At 41.7% G+C, this 19,552-nt stretch overlaps 1 protein-coding gene across 1 annotated transcript in view; it reads left to right on the top strand.

Annotated features, from left to right (window-relative positions):
- Window positions 1-18,655, top strand: part of znrf2b (zinc and ring finger 2b) — a 60,527-nt gene extending 41,872 nt beyond the window's left edge. Inside the window, exons 3-5 of the mRNA XM_034103247.2 lie at window positions 6,233-6,338; window positions 15,001-15,060; window positions 15,159-18,655. Coding sequence (XP_033959138.1) covers window positions 6,233-6,338; window positions 15,001-15,058 — 164 coding nt within the window. The 3' untranslated portion in view covers window positions 15,059-15,060; window positions 15,159-18,655. The remainder of the gene's footprint in view (window positions 1-6,232; window positions 6,339-15,000; window positions 15,061-15,158) is intronic.
- Window positions 18,656-19,552: the final 897 nt, after the last annotated feature.

Here is a 19,552-nt window from a genome sequence, read left to right as displayed (position 1 = left end):
ATTTTGTGACAACCATACGTTATTATTGCAATATACAACTACACACAAATAATTATTTTTTAATTTACTATCTCAGTACTTTGTAGGTTTATATGTACGTAATCTGCGTGACTTGCGCGTCCACATCTCCACGTGCAGTGCTGCATAAACATGGCTCGAGTCAGCGATAACTCTCGAGGGGTGGAGGTATGCCCATTATTTTGAGTTCGTCCGAAGAATAGACAGGAATGTGACGGTGAGGTGCAAACTGTGTCCAGGCCAGAAGCTGTTATCCACTGCTGTGAACACCACGTCACACCTCAACAAGCACCTGCACAGAACACATGCTAAGGTGGAGCTACCGCACATGCTATTTGTTGTTTGTTTTTTCACAGTCTGTTCTTCTTCTCTGTCTTCCGGTTGTTGCCTGTTTTGAATGACGAATACACACTACCGCCGCCTGCTGGTAAGGAGAGTTATTGCCACTCACTCATGCGCAGTTCGTACGTGCTCGGCTGAAGTCTTTGCGGTGTCTGGTTCCAGTGCAACACATGGCCAACACGCAGGAGAACACACCGACGCAACAGAGTGAGCAGAGATAAGACACTTCTCAATACTCAAATCCCCCTCCTCGACTCCTCGGTCCTCCGGTAGTGACCCGGGCTGCAGTCGGATAGTTTAAAAATCAGCTCCTAAGTTCTAACCCTATCGTCTATTCCTTGACCTCTGAGTGCAACGTCACGGGGTTAAGGGATAGTGGACAGGATAATTCAAAAGCACTTAGGAGAAGAGACTGCGGTACTTTAGAGAATCCGAATGCACTTTCACTATCCGACGTGTTTATGATGCGCCAGCGGACGTCATTGTGTGCGTCTGCTGCTGTGGGGAAACCATGGAAACCACAGTTTTCTGTACAGCGGACTACAACATGGATGTTCAATAAGAACGAGGGACTACTGTGACCTCATCTAGAGACTCTGCACCGTGCTCTGATGCTGCTGCTTTGCTTTATGAACGTGGACAACAGAGAAACATATTCTTCATCATGACCAAAGTTGGAATTGAAATACAAAAGGAAAGTGAAACTTATGCTCGTCACCCTCTCCCTCCGGTCCACATTAATACAAATGATCCCAATACGTATGATTGATGAACTAAAGATCTAAAAATCAATACAGATGTATTTATTATAAACGTTAGTCCTTAACATCTATCACTGTGTATATCACCATTCAAACATCTTTTAAAAGTTGAACAAACCCCACACAGCTCAGTAAAGACTGTGAAATGTTGACTTTATTTGATCATTTCAACGTTCATATTTCTCTTTTTGATTATAATACTGATGAACGTTCAGAACAAAGCACTTTGGCAACTTACCACCTATGTTTTAAAATGCTTAATAAGCACCGTAACTTTCATGATATCATTTCTCCGTCATAATCGGTTGTTTCCATGAACGGCCGACTGTTGAGTGACGGCAAATGCTGCGGCTGCAATGCATTGTGGGGCAGCATTTTCTCCTCTCCTGTCGATTAGGGAGGTCCAGTGGTTCCTAAGCTAAAGGAGGTTATAAAGGAAGTTTGAAACCTCCTTTCCTATCATTCTCATCATTCTAGAGAATTCGAACGGCACTTATCATGGCTGCCACTGAGGGACTTCCGGGTCATTTCACTCCTTTAGGAAGGTTCCTAAGCTAAATGGACTATTCGACTTCAGCCCTGGAAATGAATTTCAGCGCGCCATTTTGAAGGACATCTCATTTCTCTAAATGCACACCGAGCATCGAGCGTCGAGGAGGCTATCTGGAGGAGCTCTAACCGAGGAGACACTGATGGGTCCTCCACGGCTCCTTCACGGATGCATTTCTGGGAACAGAGATGTTTACAGAGAGAACAGCTGTGAGGTCCGTGCAGAAAGCAGAGCAGTGTGTATAATATATTATATCACTCAGTATAACAGGCCTACTCTCTTTATTTGCTTTAGTTTAGTAGATATCTAAAAACAAAGAGTCGATATTTTTTTTTAACCATTTAGTGCTTCACATAATAAAATACACAACGGCTGTACCCTGATTATATGCTTTAGGAGCTGTAGGTGCGTGTGTGTGGTACAGTGTGTAGGTGTGTGTGTGTGTGTGTGTTGTACAGTGTGTAGGTGTGTGTGTTGTACAGTGCGTAGATGCGGCGGACAGACAGGTCTCAGTTGGTTTGGTGTCCTCTGCTTACTTTTAATACTTGTAAATACAACTGTTGGCCCGTAATTTATTTTCCTCATTGTAGCGACCAGAGAGAGGGGGGGATATATCCAGTCTCTGATAGTGTTACGTTATTATGAGAGTGCTCTGTTTGATTCTGAAATTGTATATATTTATATAAATATATGTGTGTGTATATGTCTGCATCTGTAGCCTATTATTGTCTCATGACACCGCACTGTGAATGAATCAAAGTAAATATAGAAGTCGTCATGAACACATCTGTCCATCAGACAGAGGCTGCTGCCTCCTGTCATCATGTATGGACGTCTCTTTAAAATGACCGCTCAGAGGAGAGGAGTTCTCCTTTCTCCAACCGCCTGCTGCTTCCCCTCCTCTCTCCTCGGCTCCCCTCCTCGGCTCCTCGGCTCGCACCTCCTGTGGGCGGGACTAAGTATCGAGGATAGGAGTCGAGGAGGGGAGTTAGAGAAATGAGAAAGGGCCCAAGTCTGCGTTTCGCTGCATTCCTTGATCTCCAGTTATAACGACGGACTCCACCGCCCGGAGCTAACGGAGCCGCAGTGGGCTAGCACCGGGACGCCGGCTGGAGCTAGCCCCCTGCGGCTCCGTTAGCTCCGGCGGCCACCACTGGGATAATTGGGTCCCCTATTAACATTTGCCCCCGTTTAGCATTATGGGCGTCATAGCCATAGACTATAAAAGTCTTACCCAAGGCTGAATCATAAACTAAAATGTATATGTATGCATAAAGGGTTACGTCCTTAGCTGGCTAATAAGTAACAAGCTAAGCTACCAAGCACACAAACACCTGTGAACGGGGTTAACGTGTACAATATTATCATTTTAGACTTCTTGGAAGTTCTGTTAGTGCATTCAAGCGCACAGCACGACATTTTAATTGTCTGGTATTTGTAACAATATTCCCTAAAAGGCACAATCACCACGAACACGGCTAAAGCTAAAGGGTCAAGTACAGTACTATGACTAACTAACGTTGTAGCCTCTATGGTTGTAGCCTAGCAGAGTGGACAAGTTGCTGTTAGCTGACAGTGAGGCATGTCCATCAACATGACCACGCCCTAATTTATGCAAAGACATTAAGACCTAATATAAATAAAAGGGTCGTGTTAGAAAACAATTCACTCACAGATTCATAATCATGAAGGTGGAATCTAACTATATCGATAATAATATTTATTGCATCCATGGGTAGAAACATGTTTTTTTCTGCTGTAAAGTTGGGCATTTTAACATGGGGGTCTATGGAAACTGCTCCTTTCTGCAGCCAGTCCCTAGCGGCCCATGTATGAACTGCAGTGTGTGGCACTTCCGTATTGGCGTCCCGGCTGTTCCCCAGAGTTTGCCGCTTGGCCTACACATCAACAGTCTTTTCTTAGCAGCATTGAGCAATGATTCCTCTCGCTTCTCTCTGGTGCTTTTTATGTCAAGTATTAACTGTGCCATTGTCTGAATGAATACACAACATAAACATGTATTTATATCATATTTCAAACATGTCTGTCTGACATATTGTGATGACAGGCGCAGCCAATCAGAATCTCACAGCTTAATACTCAACAGGAAATGATAGGTGACACCTCGTCACTTGTGGTTTAGCCTGAAAATACACTTTATTTTCACACTCACAAAGCTCTTTTAATATCCTTTAATATATCCACCGCTGCTCTCTCATGGTACATTTGAACCTTTTCAAACAACCATCAATTTGTACGATCGATAGAAGTAAAAGCTTTAGCATCTCTTTACCAGAGGCAGGAATTGGCTTTATTTGCTTTCTCTCCGAGAGTGAGACAGTGTAACATCTTACTCTGAGCTTAGCGTAGCATAAATACTGGAAACATTGCTCTGTCCCAAATTCAAAAACACACCACCATAACCCCTCCTTCCTTCTGGTCGCTTTGCTAAGCTAGGGTCGCCACACCCTTAATCTTAAGCACCGAACAGTTTCACAGGGCTGTTACAACAAGATGTTCCCATTCATTCTAATGCTCGCTGCTCACTGGCCACAGACACGAGGATGTCTTTCTTTGACTTGCTGTGCATTATCCACCTGCTGGCTCAACGCAGGAGTTGCATGACAAAATAACAAGTGTTATCACACCAAATGGTTGCAAAAGTGATAAACAATGTGTGTTTGACACTAATGTATTATTCATAATTGAATGAACACTCTAAATGTACAGTGTGCAGTCATTGTGAATTTAAAGTGTGTTATGTTCCAGTGTGCAGCAGTGCCTATATGATGGTATATCCACCCACCCTTGTGTAATGTGATGTGTGCAGAGAGCAATAGAGCAACACACATTTCCTAACAAAGCTAATGGCTGTTATTGTCTCTGTTACTACCCCCCCCGTCTGTCTGTGTGGACTACTGACGCACTGAGCGGCACTGTCCGTGCATGAAAAGGTCCTCCCCTCAGCTGAGCTGCAGCCCGTAATACCTGGCCTATGTGGGCTAATCCACTGTTACATAAGGCCAGTCCTAATGACTGGCAGGTGACGCTCACTTCCTCTTTACACTGCAGAACACCAGTGTACAGGACATACTGCCAACACACAGATGGGATCTGGGAGGGAGTTCTCTGCCTCTGGAAATACCAGAATGATATCTTGATCATGCATAAAAAATATGATTTGAGTAGAGCCTTAAATGGACCACTAACTGTATGCAATATGTCTGCATTGAGGGGTGCAGGAATGAGACCTAAACACCTGGGAATGAGTTGGCATGTACCTCGTCTCAAAGTCAACAGTCCTCTGAGTGGTTTTTGTAATGGTGGAATAAGATCTGAAGTCAACACCTCGGTTATTTCCGATGACGTTCCACACATCAGTAAATCCCCCACTGACGGAGCTTCTCTGTGCTTTTTAACAGCAGTTACTAATAAGGTGATGTGCAGTCATGCGACCATGCTGTGGTTTGTTCATACCGTAAGATGTGGGGGGGGGGCGGTAGATATCATGTGTTCAATTCTCACTATGACTGAGGCTGACACTCACGCAATCAGCTGCGTGATATGGCAGCAGATTATTCACTCTTACATCTTGACGTGATCTTATGTTTAACAGACCGGTGTTATATAGTGCCGGAGTAATATAAATCTGTTTGGCCGATGCTGATATTTAGAGGTTTTTTTGCATCTGATCAAATACAAGAATACAATATAACTAATAAGACACAAGTTAAGTGAACATGTATTCCAAACGGTTACTTTCTATCTCTCTTTACTGCGGTGCACAAGGATCAACTAAAGGAATATCCACAGGTGGTTGAAAGAACTTTGTAGTGAGAGAAATAGAATAAATGAGGATTAAACATAATTAGCACATTTGAACCTTCACCTAGCGTTGGCCTAGCAACACTGCTCACTCTCTCAGTTCTACCTGCTCTCTGTATTCTATAACACCACGATGGCCGTCAGTGTTTCCATCCACGGCTGAACAACAGATGCTGTGAATGTTGCTGTGGAAACCCATTGTCTCCAGAGCAACCGCACGGCCCCCACCACCACACAACACATCATCATGTAGTGGGAATACTGCAAAGAATTCCTGCACACAATCAACTGTTTGAATGCACTGTGGGATCTCCTCACACCCGGCCCTCGTGGAGAAGGCTATCATTCAGGAGGAGAAGGAAAAGAGCCAGCTTGATGCTGCATATCCACAAATATCTGTTTCTCAAATAAATGATTCAAATCCCTAAAACAACAAAGACCAGTAGAAAGATGGTTAATGAGAAAACATTACAAGGCTCAAGGTTCAGGAAATATTCAAAGGTGCTATTGTCGTGCATGTTGGCAAACATCTTCAGAGTAGCAAAGAAGACGATAGCACTTACTACAGTATAGCTGTTTTAAATGACACAAACAAAGGTGTAGCATGTTGAAGTGTAATTCAAACAACTGAAATGTGCAAAGAATTGTCTTTCAATGTTGTCTCGTGTGAAACTGGGAGAAGACGAAGTATCTAGTGAATGTTCTGTGAGTGATAACTGAGGCTGTGTGGTTGCAGAGGACGTCCTGACGAAGGATGCTGGAGAGTGTGCCATCTGCCTGGAGGAGCTGCAGCAGGGCGACACCATCGCCCGCCTTCCCTGCCTCTGCATCTACCACAAAGGGTAGGATGCCCCCCCCCCGACAGGGACACTGTCCAGGGAACACATAAAGGACTACAAATACACAATGGGTCCGAGCTTCTCCAACACACTCACATTTCTGTTCTACTTAAACACACAGAAACTACATTTTCATTTGGAACGTGGCGGTCCTTCACCACTAGGTGTCAGCAGAGTCATAGAGGATCAGATGAGTGCTTTATGTCAATATTATTTTTCTTATTGAAACAAAAGTAGAATTTCCTGAAAAACAAGAAATAAAACGGTATAATCCTACATTTTGGGTATCAAATATGATATACATAAAAATCCCTTCCTTTTTAAGTATTTTCCTTAATTAAAATATGTAATTTTATATTTCAATGTATCTTTTATTTATTCATCTATTTCTCCCTTTGTGTATGCACCTGGTGCCTCATTTATAAAGGCATATACGCTCAAAAGATGGCGTACGCCAGTTTCTACGCAATGTTTGCGATTTATAAAAAACGAACTTGACGGGAAAACGTGCGGTCCTCCACGCAAACTCTAACCCATGCGTACGCACTAAGCACAACAACGGGAGAGACGAGAAACTGCGACAGCGTTGGCAGAAGGAAGGATGGAGAGAAATGTGTGGAAATAATACCATAAATAAAATGTTACCTCTCATTTATCATATATGAAGAATTCATTTTCAAACGTTGATTAAAGCCAATCTTGAAATGATTTAACAAACGCCTGTTTGCGACTCCTCAGTGCACACAAACACATCACTTGGAGAAATAAATAAATACGGATATGTTATTGAAAACCACCTCGAATATGTTGTGTTAATGTTATGACATGTTTTCTCATAAATGATGCGGGAAGCAGGAGGACAGAATTACGTCTAAACTGACGCCGTTGCTTTTCTATAGGTTGTAGATACGAGCATGGTTTTATATACTATCACATTTAATCGTGTTTTATGCCGTTTGCCAAGACTGGATAAGTCGCTCGTAAAACCCAGGAGGTATGGAAACTAAGAACACCATATGTGGTCAATTGTACAGCGAATATAACGCAACACATTAGTTGTATTTCCTTTAACTGGTGGATATAGAGTTGGGGGGGGGGGGGGGGGAGATGCACAGGCTGCAGGGGAAACTTTGGCGCTGTTCCGAGTTTGTTCTAATCTGGCAAAATGACGGACTGCTTTCAGATTTGTCCGTCATTGTTAAAAAAAATTCGTCATAAACGGAAAATATTCGGTTAACGCGACCTCTGGCTGGGACACAAACCACCAAATACGAAAACATAATTCAGATCCAGTCGTCATGACTCCACTCCGGGGGGATTCCCCGATCACTTCTTACAGTCTCTCATCAAGGGGGGTCTCCTGTCCCCGGCACAACCACACTGCCTGAGGAAGGCTATGTGTATTGTTTTTGTCATGGACCTTTTTCGGACCACTTATTTATGTATGTTGGCGACGATCCGACCTCCATGCTGCTCCTCTGGTTCAAACGGCATCCACCAAACAATGTGATTTATCTCCACCTCCCCAAAATAACCAACAACTGACACGGTGTGAGACGTCTTTTTTAGCTGTTCGGTCGTCATTTCCTGCTCTCCTTCATAAAGTCAGTAGGCTTGTTTGAGACAAGCAAGACCTGCGCAGACCTGCGCAGTTGCGATCAACGTCTTGCTCGTGCGTTGCATGATGGTTAGTCATTTTGTCCGACTTGCTCTGGAGGCTCGCCCACATGAGACTTTGAAATCTCGCGGGACAAAGACGCCCGCAGCCTTGAGAGCGAGGCGAGGCGAGTTGGCGCAGTTGCTCTCCACGAGCTGCGGAAGCGAAATGCTTGATGGGAAACGGCTCGCTGGTATCTCGAGCTGAGCGCTCATTGGTGGTTTTACCACGTGCTGCTGATGAAGCTCTCCCATTGGCTGGCAAAAGTTTGTTGTTGTTTTGTGTCAGTTTTACGTCGCCACATCCATTCCCATTTTTCATCATTGTTCCACAATGTTTATCATCATGAAATTAATATCTATATATTTTATACTATACTGCTTACCGTTTTCATACTTATATATCTTAGCATATTCATACACACTGTTCATACTGCTCACAGGCTGATATCTAGTGTATTAATACACACTGTTCATACTGCTCTCAGGCTGATATCTAGTGTATTAATACACACTGTTCATACTGCTCTCAGGCTGATATCTAGTGTATTAATACACACTGTTCATACTGCTCTCAGGCTGATATCTAGTGTATTAATACACACTGTTCATACTGCTCTCAGGCTGATATCTAGTGTATTAATACACACTGTTCATACTGCTCTCAGGCTGATATCTAGTGTATTAATACACACTGTTCATACTGCTCTCAGGCTGATATCTAGTGTATTAATACACACTGTTCATACTGCTCACAGGCTGATATCTAGTGTATTAATACACACTGTTCATACTGCTCTCAGGCTGATATCTAGTGTATTAATACACACTGTTCATACTGCTCTCAGGCTGATATCTAGTGTATTAATACACACTGTTCATACTGCTCTCAGGCTGATATCTAGTGTATTAATACACACTGTTCATACTGCTCTCAGGCTGATATCTAGTGTATTAATACACACTGTTCATACTGCTCTCAGGCTGATATCTAGTGTATTAATACACACTGTTCATACTGCTCTCAGGCTGATATCTAGTGTATTAATACACACTGTTCATACTGCTCTCAGGCTGATATCTAGTGTATTAATACACACTGTTCATACTGCTCTCAGGCTGATATCTAGTGTATTAATACACACTGTTCATACTGCTCTCAGGCTGATATCTAGTGTATTAATACACACTGTTCATACTGCTCACAGGCTGATATCTAGTGTATTAATACACACTGTTCATACTGCTCACAGGCTGATATCTAGTGTATTAATACACACTGTTCATACTGCTCTCAGGCTGATATCTAGTGTATTAATACACACTGTTCATACTGCTCTCAGGCTGATATCTAGTGTATTAATACACACTGTTCATACTGCTCTCAGGCTGATATCTAGTGTATTAATACACACTGTTCATACTGCTCTCAGGCTGATATCTAGTGTATTAATACACACTGTTCATACTGCTCTCAGGCTGATATCTAGTGTATTAATACACACTGTTCATACTGCTCACAGGCTGATATCTAGTGTATTAATACACACTGTTCATACTGCTCACAGGCTGATATCTAGTGTATTAATACACACTGTTCATACTGCTCTCAGGCTGATATCTAGTGTATTAATACACACTGTTCATACTGCTCTCAGGCTGATATCTAGTGTATTAATACACACTGATATCAGCCTGAGAGCAGTATACTAGTGTATTAATACACACTGTTCATACTGCTCACAGGCTGATATCTAGTGTATTAATACACACTGTTCATACTGCTCTCAGGCTGATATCTAGTGTATTCATACACACTGTTCATACTGCTCTCAGGCTGATATCTAGTGTATTAATACACACTGTTCATACTGCTCTCAGGCTGATATCTAGTGTATTAATACACACTGTTCATACTGCTCTCAGGCTGATATCTAGTGTATTCATACACACTGTTCATACTGCTCTCAGGCTGATATCTAGTGTATTCATACCCCTCACTGTTTATTCATCATGTCATTCTCCATACAATACATGTGGGATTTCTATTGCATCCACTTCATCTGCAACGAAAAACGCCAACGCAATTTCCGCCATTGCAAACCCAGCCAGTCAAGCCGACTCCGAGTCCGAGCTGTCCGACTTAAGACGAGCTTTTTGACACCTCCCCCGGCTGCGATCGGCTACTCTCGTCTACTTTCGAGGCGAGCCGCAATGTGTCTCAAACAAGCCTAGTCAAAATGAATGAATGAATGGGCGTTTCTTTGACTATTTGTAGAGAGGCGAAGTCCCTCCCCTTTCGGTGGACCTCCATGGGACCTTATTTTGGAAAAATTATGTATTGAAGTCAATGGAGAGAGAAAGATTATCTTTCGATCCCGTTTGAATTGTGCCACGAATTACACATATGATGTTTGTCAATTTAAAAGATAAAAAGTTAAAAAAATAAAAATGTGTCGTAAAACTGTGAAGTAACACATTTTTTTGTGTGAAGTGCTCAATGAACTACATCTCTGGTCTTGCACACGTCACCAACACCAAGATGGCCGTCACGTTAGCACATTTCACTCTTTCTTTCAGAATGAAGTGAAAAGTATTAAAAGAGGTGAAAATCACTCCGAGTCTGGGCATGTTGAGAGCTGTACATACACACAAGGGGAGTTAGTCGGTTCCGTAAGAGCCATTATGCGGGCCGGCTTTACAAGGTGTCGGTGAGTAACACGAGTAATGTGTAACGTTAATGTACGCGACTCTGGGATTTGTAGTCTTTCTAGTTGTGTATTTTTCATAGTCTTATATTTCAACAGTTTTACGACAAACTGTGTCTTTTTTGACATGGAAATGATTTTTTAAGATTGACAAACATCATGTGTAATTCGTGGCACAATTCAAACGGGATCGAAAGATACGTTTTCTCTCTCCATTGACTTCAATACATATTTTTTTAGGAATAAGGTCCCATGGGGCGGAAGTAGATGGGCGTGACTTCACCACTCTAGAGGCAAATATGGGCGTTACGTGAAGCCCGCAAAAGCTGCACCGCATTTCGAGTCGATTGTGATCTATAAAGGGAAACCAATGGTTGGTGAATGTTTGGTGAATCGTAAAATATCTGTACCTATTTTTTTTTATTTCTACTACGTACGCAACCTTCCCACGTGAATCCTACGCACGGCGTTATAAACGAGGCCCCTGATCAGTTTATTGTGAATATCTGAAAGCCATATTGTTTTGTGCATTAATGTGAATTGTTCTGATTAACCCTTAAATGGGCATTTGGAAAATTAATGAATCACCTTTACTAAACCCACATTAATCTGCTTTTACCCACATTTGACACCCTTATTATTCCCATGTTACACTGTTATAAGACCCATATTACACTTTAATTACACTGGTATTTCTCCCATTCTACATTGTTATTAATTCCCTATTACACATTATACACCCCAATTACACCCAAGGTACACCCTTATTTGACCCACACCCATATTACACCTATATAATACTGTTATTACCCCTATATGACACTGTTATTACCCCTATATAACACTGTTATTACCCCTATATGACACTGTTATTACCCCTATATGACACTGTTATTACCCCCTATATGACACTGTTATTACCCCTATATGACACTGTTATTACCCCTATATGACACTGTTATTACCCCTATATGACACTGTTATTACCCCTATATGACACTGTTATTACCCCTATATGACACTGTTATTACCCCTATATGTCACTGTTATTACCCCTATATAACACTGTTATTACCCCTATATGACACTGTTATTACCCCTATATGACACTGTTATTACCCCTATATGACACTGTTATTACCCCTATATGACACTGTTATTACCCTATATGACACTGTTATTACCCCTATATGACACTGTTATTACCCCTATATGACACTGTTATTACCCCTATATGACACTGTTATTACCCCTATATGTCACTGTTATTACCCCTATATGACACTGTTATTACCCCTATATGACACTGTTATTACCCCTATATGACACTGTTATTACCCTATATGACATTATTACCCCTATATAACACTGTTATTACCCCTATATGACACTGTTATTACCCCTATATAACACTGTTATTACCCCTATATGACACTGTTATTACCCTATATGACATTATTACCCCTATATAACACTGTTATTACCCCTATATGACACTGTTATTACCCCTATATGACACTGTTATTACCCCTATATAACACTGTTATTACCCCTATATGACACTGTTATTACCCTATATGACATTATTACCCCTATATAACACTGTTATTACCCCTATATAACACTGTTATTACCCCTATATGACACTGTTATTAACCCTATATGACACTGTTATTACCCCTATATGACACTGTTATTACCCCTATATAACACTGTTATTACCCCTATATGACACTGTTATTACCCTATATGACACTGTTATTACCCTATATGACACTGTTATTACCCCTATATGACACTGTTATTACCCTATATGACACTGTTATTACCCTATATAACACTGTTATTACCCCTATATAACACTGTTATTACCCCTATATGACACTGTTATTACCCCTATATGACACTGTTATTACCCCTATATGACACTGTTATTACCCCTATATGTCACTGTTATTACCCCTATATGACACTGTTATTACCCCTATATGACACTGTTATTACCCCTATATGTCACTGTTATTACCCCTATATGACACTGTTATTACCCCTATATGACACTGTTATTACCCCTATATGACACTGTTATTACCCCTATATGACACTGTTATTACCCCTATATGACACTGTTATTACCCCTATATGACACTGTTATTACCCCTATATGACACTGTTATTACCCCTATATGACACTGTTATTACCCTATATGACACTGTTATTACCCTATATGACACTGTTATTACCCCTATATGACACTGTTATTACCCCTATATGACACTGTTATTACCCTATATGACACTGTTATTACCCTATATGACACTGTTATTACCCCTATATAACACTGTTATTACCCCTATATGACACTGTTATTACCCCTATATGACACTGTTATTACCCCTAATATGACACTGTTATTACCCCTATATGTCACTGTTATTACCCCTATATGACACTGTTATTACCCCTATATGACACTGTTATTACCCCTATATGACACTGTTATTACCCCTATATGTCACTGTTATTACCCCTATATGACACTGTTATTACCCCTATATGACACTGTTATTACCCCTATATAACACTGTTATTACCCCTATATGACACTGTTATTACCCTATATGACATTATTACCCCTATATAACACTGTTATTACCCCTATATGACACTGTTATTACCCCTATATAACACTGTTATTACCCCTATATGACACTGTTATTACCCCTATATGACACTGTTATTACCCCTATATAACACTGTTATTACCCCTATATGATACTGTTATTACCCCTATATGACACTGTTATTACCCCTATATGACACTGTTATTACCCCTATATGACACTGTTATTACCCCTATATGACACTGTTATTACCCCTATATGATACTGTTATTACCCCCTATATATGACATTATTACCCCTATATAACACTGTTATTACCCCTATATGACATTATTACCCCTATATAACACTGTTATTACCCCTATATGACACTGTTATTACCCCTATATGACACTGTTATTACCCCTATGACACTGTTATTACCCCTATATGACACTGTTATTACCCCTATATGACACTGTTATTACCCCTATATGACACTGTTATTACCCCTATATGACACTGTTACCCCTATATAACACTGTTATTACCCCTATATGACATTATTACCCCTATATAACACTGTTATTACCCCTATATGACACTGTTATTACCCCTATATGACACTGTTATTACCCCTATATGACACTGTTATTACCCCTATATGACACTGTTATTACCCCTATATGACACTGTTATTACCCCTATATAACACTGTTATTACCCCTATATGACACTGTTATTACCCCTATATGACACTGTTATTACCCCTATATGACACTGTTATTACCCTATATGACACTGTTATTACCCCTATATGACACTGTTATTACCCCTATATGACACTGTTATTACCCCTATATGACACTGTTATTACCCTATATGACACTGTTATTACCCCTATATGACACTGTTATTACCCCTATATGACACTGTTATTACCCCTATATGTTACTGTTATTACCCCTATATGACACTGTTATTACCCCTATATGACACTGTTATTACCCCTATATGACATTATTACCCCTATATGACACTGTTATTACCCCTATATAATACTGTTATTACCCCTATATGACACTGTTATTACCCTATATGACACTGTTATTACCCTATATGACACTGTTATTACCCCTATATGACACTGTTATTACCCCTATATGACACTGTTATTACCCTATATGACACTGTTATTACCCCTATATGACACTGTTATTACCCTATATGACACTGTTATTACCCTATATGACACTGTTATTACCCTATATGACACTGTTATTACCCCTATATGACACTGTTATTACCCTATATGACACTGTTATTACCCTATATGACACTGTTATTACCCCTATATGACACTGTTATTACCCCTATATGACACTGTTATTACCCTATATGACACTGTTATTACCCCTATATGACACTGTTATTACCCCTATATGACACTGTTATTACCCCTATATGACACTGTTATTACCCCTATATGACACTGTTATTACCCTATATGACACTGTTATTACCCTATATGACACTGTTATTACCCTATATGACACTGTTATTACCCCTATATGACACTGTTATTACCCTATATGACACTGTTATTACCCCTATATGACACTGTTATTACCCTATATGACACTGTTATTACCCTATATGACTGTGATTAAGTGGATGTTTCTCGTATCTCCTCCCAGCTGCATCGATGCGTGGTTTGAGGTGAACAGATCGTGTCCGGAGCATCCTTCAGATTAAAGGTACAGTGTTTCCTCAGCTCCCACATCATGGCCTGAACACTTGAGGATTGATATTCCCGTCATTGTGTTTTATATTCTCTGTTTCTCTTTGATGACAGGACAATGTGAGGGATCTGCGAGATGCAGCGTGGATCCAGAGAGACTGGACACTGTGATCAGTTACCCCCCCCCCCCCCCCCAATAATGTAGTACCACTGTGTGCCAAATCTCATGAAAGCATCCTCAGGGATCCAGACTTTGTGTTTGAGTTGCACATCCGCGCTCAGTCTCAGAACCCCCCCCCCCCACTGCCACTGGACTGCAGGACACAGGAGGGGAGATGGACACGGTCCTGGAGGTGGGGTCAAGGTGGAGGGCGGGACCATCTCACCACCACTGCCATTCTATTGGTCCAGGAGAAACAGCCAGGGACAGAGAGCATCTGCAGCTCGTTTTCAGAACTGAAGCTGCTGCGAAAATGGTGCCAATCAACTGTGAATAATAACACACACACACACACACACACACACACTCAATCATCAGTGCTTTTTGATCATATGCCATGGAGAAGTAATCCAATCATGGAAAGACTCACACACACACACACACACACACACACGAGCCGACAGTAGGGTGTTTCTTGCTCGATCCCTTTCACATTCTAGCAAGAGGTGTTTCCTGTGTGAACGAGACGAAGAAAGTTTCTCATGTTTTGAAGAGTTTCTGTTGTAAAGATATTCTTTTGATTTTGAGAAGGATCTGTGATGAACCAAATGAAGTGAAATGTTGTTATAACAAGTAAAGTCAAACAAAATAAGCTGTAGTGATTTCAGAAAACATAACGTGAAAATATCATTTTATAAGATGGATAGGATCTCGTAACAAAAAGTTTTCATTTGTCTTTTTTTCCAGTTGCTATGTCTCTTGTTTTGTGCGTCTCCATGGGGATGTGATTCTGTGATGTCGTCTACGATATGCTGCGTGTTATTTATAGCATTTGATCCGACTTAAGTTGCCCCAAATACACTGAACTGGTTCCCTCTCAAAGTGAAAGAAATGTTTGGACGTTCACATTTGCCATACCTTTATTCTTTATAACAATTCTTCCCTCAGTGATAATAACAGATTTACTACAAAAAATACTTTTTAAAGACATATAATGAAAAATGAAATAAAAAGAAACCAAATTATAGTTCATATAAATAATGATAGTAGTATTTTCTGTGCATCAAATTTGAACACACATGTTATTTTATTTACTGTTTTTAACCCCTGATGTTACATTACATTTAGCTGAGGCTTTTATCCAAAGCGACTTGCAATAAGTGCGTTCGACCAACAAGTACATTGCATTACATTTAGGAGTTATTCCTGATGTTCAGGTGGCGGTGACACCAGCGACAGGAACATGAATGTAAACACACACAACGTGAAGGTAAACATGCCTTCTGCTTGCATCCAAGAAGAGTCCACAGGGCTCCTCAGTGAGATCTGCTCTGTGTGTTCTGTTTCTACAGCATTTTTCCATCCTGCGCAGGAACACACCGACACTGTTAGAGACACGCTGGGCCTTTCTCAATTCTCTCATTTCCCCTCCTCGACTCCTCGGTCCTCCGGTAGTGACCCGGAAATGGTTTTCGGCGCGCCATGTTGAAGGACATCTCATTTCTCTAAATGCACACCGAGGACCGAGCGTCGAGGAGCTCTAACGGCCCGTCCACACAGCGGCGTGCGTTGACGCTTCCCCATTCACTTTGAATGGGGTGACGTCACTTTTAGCCGAAATGCATCGTGGGAAGCGACGTGGAGCGTAGCTGGCGTGGCTCGCTGCAAAAGTTGAGCAATGTTCAACTTTTGACGCCTCGGCGAGGCGTCAGCCAATCGAATCATATGCCAGTACAAGCTCTAGCCAATCAAACTGCTGCTTGTGTGTCAGGGGCGGGAGATTCATGTGATTGGTTGTTGGTCGAGTTTCAGACACGCCCGCCGGCAAGCGTCAGCGCACGCCGCTGTGTGGACGGGCCGTAACCGAGGAGACACTGATGGGTCCTCCACGGTCCTCCGCTCGCATCTCCTGTGAGCGGGACTAAGACACGAGGAAATTAGTGAAGTGAGAAAGGCCCATTGAGTGCATTATCAATCACTCTGATAACGTTGATGTGAACTTCAAACGTACTTTTTGCTGACGTTTGGCAGTAGAGAGGGGAGAGAACAATGGGAAGAGACTAGGGATGTGCATCTCCATCACTGAGGCCGATGCGATGCGCATCTCGATACGTTGCCACGATACGATACATTAACGATACATTTGAAACACCAGGCGATGCGATACGATTCACCCCTGTTGCGATAGTTCGATACGATTTGATACAACATTATGCGATTCGGTGCGATACAACTCGATGCAAAAATAATGATACTTCAATATGGTACGACAGAGGATTTTTGTTTTATTCCTTATATGCAGCAAATCATACATTAACAAAACAGTGCTTTACATATTTGGTACTGCACATCCCATCATGCCGTTTATTTTTTTACCTTTAAAAGCTCTCCAGAGTAGGCTACAGTACAATTGTATAACACCTCACAGTTAAACAATGTAAGGATGCATTGCTCATGATTAACAAATAACAGCTACCATAGTGCCATGCCCATACAGCTGCCAGCCTGATGTGCTTAACACTCATAGGCTGACTCACCAGTGAGCAGGAAGCAGTGGGTTCTATAACAATAAAGAAAACAAATAACCTTTCACAAACAGGTATTTCATAACTGCTTATGAATGAAGACATTTAAATTATTATTGGCCTTCACAGGCTGCTGTAAACTAAACACCTCTCTCTCTGACAGAACACCTCACTGAGTGATTTCACTCATAGTCTAACTTTCAGGTTTCTCTTTTCAGCCGCAGACCCCATGTCGCCTCTTTATGTGCGTCGCTAAGTTCCTCGTACTACTTGTGTACTTTAAAGCGGCTCGGCATCGTTAACAATTTGAGAGCGATTTTTCAAGTTGACCGTCTGTAGTATATAGTGCCGCGCACATATACCATCAGGACGTTACTGATGGGGTGCGGCTGCGGAGTGATACTGTGTGTATGCAAGCCCGCATCTAGGACGGAGCTATGTATCATGGCTGTAGACCTGTTAAGTAATAAAGATACCTCATACAAAGGTCTACGGATACCTGATCACTCTCCATGACCTGCGGTCAGCTATATAGCATAAAGGACTATTACACCGTCTTTCTTGAACAATCCGAAGTGTTGCAAACGTTTGATTTGTAGGTATTTTTCGGTGCGCTGTGTTTCTCTTTCTCCTCAACTTCCGTGTGGGTTGATAACTGAGACTCTCGGCCTCCGTAGTGGCGAAGCAAATATCAAAGATCGTCTCTGCTGAGCGTTGACAAGATGAGGGGATTTTATATGAATGAATCGGTTTTTTACCGATGCAAAGACGCTACGCAATCGATGCATCGCGAGTTCAACCCGAACTGTAGCCGATGTGCACTCTTTCAACCGGTGCACTCGCATCTTGAACGTTTATGCCGGTGCCGGTGCGAATCGGTGAATCTTAACATCTCTAGAAGAGACACAAAGCTCTGTGGCAGTGCTGTGAGATCCATATTTTAATATATATATATATATATATATATATATATATATATATAGAATCACAGATATATATCTTTTCTAGTGCTGTCAAAATTATCGCGTTAACGGCGGTAATTAATTTGAATTAATTGCGTTAAAATATTTAACGCATTTAACGCATGTGCAGAATGGCCCGCCCCATACGTGCCACCAGTGGCAGCGCCAGGGTATGGCTGGGGTAGGCTACACCCATACCAAGAAATGGCTTAGCCCCACCATGAAAAATGATGTTAAAGTAAGCAAAATAAAGTCTGCCAACTCGCGCGGAGTAAATTGCACAGACGGCAGTTAGTAAGATTGATTTCAGTAGCCACGGTTTTGAAAAAACTTTTGTCACGTAGTGATCGTCTTCTCAATAGAACATCTTTGATAACGGCGTGGTGTTGTTGCAGGAAGTACCGACGGAGAATACTTTTGCTGTAGTACAGGGCAGAGCCATATAATAGTAATAATATGGCTCTGGTACAGGGGTGCACATAACTGGTACGCAGGTTATGTACCTAATCTGAAATGCGTACCGTCACTTGTGTCACAAAGCGCATTTGCGTACCGACGTACTTGTGAAGCTTTTCCAGAAGGCGGTTAGATCACCGGACGACAGAGTCGGTCTCCGTGTGCACAGACAGGGCTGCTGTTAACGTCGGTCTGTACAACGGAATTGTGCCAAAACTACGCCAACCGGCTGCGGAGGGAGACTCCCCCCTTCACTGGAGAACTGCGCTAAAACAGCTGATCACAACGTTCACACTCTGTGGTCACGAAGTACTCCACTAGCCCCCCCCCCCTCTGTCGACTTTCCTGAAGTACTCCCCGTTGATAGAAATCAACACGTAATGAATTAAGACCCCACGGTTTGAT

The sequence above is a fragment of the Pseudochaenichthys georgianus genome, chromosome 16, assembly GCF_902827115.2.
Source record: "Pseudochaenichthys georgianus chromosome 16, fPseGeo1.2, whole genome shotgun sequence".
In the NCBI taxonomy this organism is placed as follows: domain Eukaryota; kingdom Metazoa; phylum Chordata; class Actinopteri; order Perciformes; family Channichthyidae; genus Pseudochaenichthys; species Pseudochaenichthys georgianus.
The sequence above is the reverse complement of the archived record's forward strand: the minus strand, read 5'-3'. Positions and strand labels throughout refer to the sequence as shown.